Below are 6,151 nucleotides of genomic sequence, written 5' to 3' on the forward strand. Positions count from 1 at the left end.
TATGTTCTGATTTTGAGAAGATAAAAACAAATAACTGATATATAAATGTATAAAATCATCCTCTTAGCATCTGCAGACTTCTAAATGTTGCATTTCTTTACCACAAACCAATTTTTGTCCACATCCTGTCCTCAGACTCTGATACTTTATTTTTTTAAAGGTTAATCAGATGATCTTTTGATTAGTAATCTTGTTTTTCAAGGATAAACTGGACACTTTTCAAACCCATATGCTAGAAAAACGACTTCTAATTTCTTTGTAATGATTTGTAATGCCCTATTTGAACCTCTTAAGGGATATTGCAATGTTTTCATTGTTTGCAGCTGTTGGAAAATGTCCTCTTGGGAACAGGAAGCTATTTAAAGCAAAAGATGTGGCATCATTACCTCTTCAGTCCTATTTACAATAAATGACATTGGAACAAGAGTCTAGAAATGAAACATGTCACGTATTAAGAAGTACGCGCAATGAAACATGGACGCATGATTGAAGTCTAGTAACTATAACACAGACGAAGCACTGTTTGTGAAAAAAGTTTCCATCTTTACAGAATGAGATATAACTTATTACTAATCCTCTGTATGTCAAATTACACTTCACTACTCATCTAACGGCTTTAAAGCTGCAGTAGATAACTTTTATAACATGCTTTTTACATATTTGTTAAGACTGTCAAGCTCACAGATCACAGGAAAAGCTCAATGTTTCTTTTCAGATGATCTGTGTCATGTTATACTCATGTTATAATAAATATGTAAACACTAATAATAAAATGTACATACTGCAGCTATTTTAAGAACCTTAGTGCACTGGTGTCAGAAATGGCATATCTACTCTATTTCATTGCGATCCATTTACAGTAATCCTCATTTGGTTTATTTACGTGTGTGTAAATATTAGCCTCCAAAATGTCACTCAAACTTCTGCTGTTGAGCTTATTAACGGCCACTAGAGGGAGCCATGAGACTGGGAAATGTCCATAGAAAACTCTTTAAATTCAGACGTAATATTTGTTTCCTAATTAAAACTGCTCAGATTTCATGTTCACATAATTTTCAAAGCCAAAGAGGGAAAAAAGTGACTCAAGCAGCTGAGACCTACATGACTCTTCCCTTACCTCTGTTTTTGTTCACTTTTGTTTACTCGCTCTGACCACAGCTCGGCTCCGGTGACCTCGGCTTCACCTGCAGCTCATTTTCCTGCGTTAGCCGAGCTTCCTCTCCCCATTTGACTACATCTGAATGCGCCACAACAGCCTCTAAAAATCCCCCACAAGCAACTCGCAGAGTCTCCATCCGTCCGGAGCACGAAACGCATTTTTGTGTCACAGCTCGTCCCAAACGGAGGCCGAGCTGTTGGGAAAACGCTGAAACTCAGACACCAGAGGCGGCTGGCGTGAAAGCCTGGCCTTCCTCCGCATTGCGTGGCAGCGGGACAGATTGCACCGCTGTCCCAAGACCAGGGCCCGGGTTACGCCGATTTTCTGTCCTGTTGCCCCATCAGCACCCTCCCTTTCTTTTATTGTTCGGCTCTTTCAGTCCGTACTGCCCCTCCAAATTCAATCTCTGCACCCCACAACCAGCCCCTTCAGCCCCTCCGAGCGCCGCTGCCCCTCTCCCCCCCCCCACTTCATTTGAATCCCACAGTGAGGCCTCTTTGTGGGAGCTGCCACCGCATTGTGCTGCGAAGGGAAGCGGAGTAAATGGACAAGCAAATGAGTTTTCTCCTACAGCTGACTGGTGCACACAGCGGGCATAAGCACACAGTATCGAGTCGCCCCTCATTTCTTCTTAACTCGGTTCCGGTTAGAGCAGCTACGTTTCCTGTAATATTTTTCAACTGGTCTTGCTTTGTATTTCTCCTGGCTTTCTGATGGTCTGGCTTCGTTTTTCTTTGAACTTTTGCTGGTTTTCAATCTTGCCGTACACAGAGTGTCCAGGCATGCTTAAAATGTTATTTTAAGTCCTTAAAATGTCTTAAATTTGTTTTTAAAAATATATATCAGTGATTCTTGAGAATAGGGACAAAACAGGTCCCATGGATAAAGTACAAAATTTGAATAAAATATACACCAAATATATATTTTTTAAATATCTGACTAAACTAACCTGGGTCATCTGAGCACAACAATGTATGTTTTCCTGGTGTTTGCTGAATATTTTTTTATTTTAAACATTGTAGTAGGTGAATGGTGTCTGTAAAAGCCCTTGTCCTGGTGTAGAACTCAATACATTATCATAGTTTAAAAGAACTAAAATAATTATATTTAGTTGTCATAATATATTATTTTAGAAGTATTCAAACAACTAACTTCATAACTATCAATGAATGCAATTAAAAGTCATTTAATGTATTTTCAAATTCAATTGAAATTGTGTCCTCAGTTTTTGTCAACACCGTCAGACATAGAAAGAATGTGAAAAAAATCAGGCATTATTGAAGGGCACCAGAAATTCTGAGGACCCCATGACCACTTCCTTTCTCTTCCTGTGCTTGGGGGGATAAGCAGCTCTGGTAAGCTTATATTATTCTTTTGTTTTTTCTTCTTTTTTATTCCTAAGTTGTTTGTCACAACCATAAAGTGTCAACACCATAAGTAACATTTTTCAAAATTTTGATGAAATTTTGTTAAATAAATGCTTAATTTTAGTATATTTTAAGGATTTAAAAGAACTGATGAGCTACAATATGGCCTCCTTCAGAATATCATCATATAAATGAAGTTAGCATGGCGTTTTGTCAACTCCGTCAGATGTCAACTCCATCAGATTTTTAACTGACGGTGTTGACTCTCTTAGTGATGGTGTTGACAAATGTCACTTAAGTGTGCAGTTAATTCATTTTACTGTATTTTACATAATTGACAGCACTTCACATTCATCATGTATTTCTTTTTAAAAATGTTTCTGATTATTTTCAGCAACTTGTAAAGTTTAATGGTTTAAATTTAATACAATTTTATTAGTCCTTTAAAATTAATAAGATGTAGTTTATTTTGTAAGGGAAGGGTATGTTTATCCCATGACAAGCAGTGTACTGATGATAATTGCCTATATTTCAGGCTACAATGGCCAGAGAAAAGCTGTCAGTGGAGGAGCGCAAGAGAAGGAACAGGGAGTATCAGAAAAGAAGGAGAGAAAAAATAAATAGCCAGCCTGAGCTGAAGGAAGAGTTTTTAAGAAAGGAAAGGAAAAGATGGAGACAGAGAGTGGAAGAGGGAAAAATAAAACATATCAATAATCTGGGTGAAAGAGATAAGAGACGTAAGAGAAGACTTTGGAAGCAAAAACAAAAGGAGGCAAGAGAACGCAGAAACAGAGCAAAGGAAGGCCAGAAAAGTGTAGATACCCCACCGCAGAGTCCTGTAGATTTAAATTTTGAAGAACCAAGGAGCACTAGGCAGCGGGCAGCAGGGGAAAGGGAAAGATCTAAAATGAGGAAAAGGCATTCAAGACAGGTCAAAGAACTAAAAGACAAAATTCACAAGTTATCAAAAGAGAGAAGCACTCTAAAAAAGCGACTTGTACGCATAAAAGAAAAAAACAGACGTAAAAAGAAAAAAACAAAAGACTCACCTCAGACTAAGACCAAAAAGATGCTTCAAGGGAGCAAACTAAGGAATCCATTAATCAAAAGATCATTAGTTTTCCACCATGCCTTGACTGCAGAGTTGAAAAGCAATGCCCATCATATTCCAGGCATGTTCTACACTGGGCAACAAAAAGCAGGATTCTGCACAATCTCGGAGTCAAAGCGTCAGGATGCTGCAGCCATATGGACCTATATGGATCAAATCCTCACAGATATTCACATCAGATATCCGGCTATAAACACTATCCACTTTTGGTCTGATGGTCCAAGCAAACAATATAAAAATAAGAAGAACTTCTTTCTCCTCTGTGTTGTCCCGCAACGTCTGGGATTTGAGAAAGCTACATGGAATTTCTTCCCAACATCACATGGCAAAGGCGCTCCAGATGGCATTGGGGCGACGGTGAAGAGATGTGCTGACAGTATTGTGCTGAGAGGTCAGGATATCATAGATGGCAAATTATTCTTTGACAAGGTGTCCAACAGCTTAAGTGGTGTCAAGCTGCAATTTGTGACAAATGAAGATTTTCAGTCTTATGACTCTCTCCTCCTGCAAACCCTGAAATCAATTCCAGGAACAAGAAACATTCACCAAGTGCTAGCTCAGGGGAATGTCATCCATTGTAGGTTCCTTTCATGTTTTTGCGGAGAGCCACAGATTTGCAAGTGCTTCAGTCCCACCATTCACTCTTTTGGCAACACAACACAGGACCCAGATGTCCATGAAAGTTCAACCACTGCTAAAGTTCAAAATCCTCTGGAAATGCTGATGGAGGAAATGGAGAAGGAGCCGAGCAAGACACCTAAAGGAACAACAACCCTGATAGATCCTTGTGATGTCCAAAGTGAAGACTGGCTTGTTGTGATGTATGATGGAAAATGGTGGCTGGCTAAAGCCTTACAAATTGACAAAGAGCACGAAGATGTACAAGTGGAATTTTTTCATCCTCATGGACCAACTCTTAGCTTCAAGCAAAAACAAGGTCGTCGGGATATCTGCTTTGTGCCATTTTCGGATGTCCTAGTTAGGCTGAGAAAACCATCCTCACCAGTCCGCACAAGCAGCACCAGGGGTGTATACCGCATTTCACCAGCTGTTATGGATTTTATTGAAGGAGAATATGTGACACGTCTATTGCCTGGGGATTAAATATTCTGACTTTTAAGCGATTTAGAAAGATATGAATTAGTTCACAATATATTTCAAAAAGTTCTGTCGTGTATATTTTTGTTTGTATTCATCTTTTACATTTTGATTGAAAATCGTCCTGGTTGATGACTTCAGTGACAAAGGTACATTCTCAAAAATTTAGATGTTCCTTGAAATCTAAATATGGTTATTTCACATTTTTTCTTCATATCTTCACATTCTACAACATTTCAGCATTTAATTCTTCTTAAATGTCATTTCAAGTTCAGTGTTTTCTTTTTACTTACTAGTTTGTCACCACCATCAGTTTTGTGTCAACACCGTCATGTGCCGTCAACTCTGTCAGATGTAGTTTATGTTGCATTTTGTTTAAAATAATATTTATTTTGTTTCTTGATAGGCATTTGTTTGTGAAATGTCTGAATTCATGTATTTGGTGCATATGTGTTTTTTACTAATAAATGACACTGTTCATTGTGGTGATTACTTTCAAAATTGTTTTTTGTATCAATTGAACTGGAGTAATTAAATACAGACTAAATAAATGTTTAAATTGTGGTATGATTAATTTAAAAAACATGGACATAATTAAAATAATTAAGACACCACAGAGAGTAAAAATATCAGTCATAAGTTCATTAAAAAATAATTTTATACCAATTTATTTTTGTCTGATGGTGTTGACAAATTTCTCAGTCAGATCCAGTAAAAATGTAATTTAAAAGAAAATGCTGCAGCTGGGAGCCTGCACCTTAACATATTTACATTCCCAAAACATTATTTGTCATGTATGAATACATAACTTCAGGAATAAATAACATTTTTGGTGGAAGAATTTTAAAACCATTTTGTCCCTTATCTCAAGAATCACTGATATATTAGTTCGCCTTAAATACACTAATCACAGGTCTTAAATGTTGCCGTTCCAGAACTATTTAATTTTGCCTCTTTTTTTCCTCGCAGAACTTTTCTGTCAAGCAAAAGTTTTAGTCGCACACCATGAATGCATCTTCATTGCACTCTGTGACTTAAGGCAGTTGAGGCTAGCTGCTAACTAGCTGCTAATATACTCCAGCTAGCTAGCTAGCTAGCTACCTTTATGCGCCTCTCTGATGGGCACAGATTCAGCTATCCTTGATTGTAATGCTGCAAGTTCCCCCAACCATCCCGTTTTTAGATTTTTTTTCTGTCTTAAATTTTGTTCAAGGTGGCAATAAAAAGGTCTTTAAAAGTCTTAAATTTGACTTGTTTTGAAAGCTTAATTTTAATCCAGTTATAAACCATTTATTCAGAGATATAGCCTTAAAAAGGCTTCAGATCTCTTTGAAACTTAACAACTTAACTAATAATAATAAAAACCCAGTATTTTATACCTGGGAAATTGATTGATGCGTTACCACAAATTCCATT

The 6,151-nt window shown here is 37.4% G+C and overlaps 1 protein-coding gene across 2 annotated transcripts; it reads left to right on the plus strand.

Moving 5' to 3' along the window:
* Positions 1 to 2,298: 2,298 nt before the first annotated feature.
* On the plus strand, positions 2,299 to 5,423 carry LOC116713194 (uncharacterized). 2 transcript variants are annotated; one of them, XM_032553257.1, is made up of 3 exons: positions 2,299 to 3,331; positions 3,732 to 3,737; positions 4,049 to 5,423. In XM_032553257.1, the coding sequence occupies exons 1-3, from the start codon at positions 3,068 to 3,070 to the stop codon at positions 4,739 to 4,741; spliced, it is 963 nt and encodes a 320-aa protein (XP_032409148.1). In that variant the 5' UTR covers positions 2,299 to 3,067; the 3' UTR covers positions 4,742 to 5,423. The 2 variants fall into 2 exon arrangements, with proteins under 2 accessions (XP_032409148.1, XP_032409147.1); XM_032553256.1 differs by having other exon boundaries at positions 2,299 to 2,514; positions 3,062 to 5,423.
* The last annotated feature ends 728 nt before the right edge of the window (positions 5,424 to 6,151 follow it).

The sequence above is a fragment of the Xiphophorus hellerii genome, chromosome 22 (genome assembly GCF_003331165.1).
Source record: "Xiphophorus hellerii strain 12219 chromosome 22, Xiphophorus_hellerii-4.1, whole genome shotgun sequence".
Classification (NCBI taxonomy): Eukaryota; Metazoa; Chordata; class Actinopteri; order Cyprinodontiformes; family Poeciliidae; genus Xiphophorus; species Xiphophorus hellerii.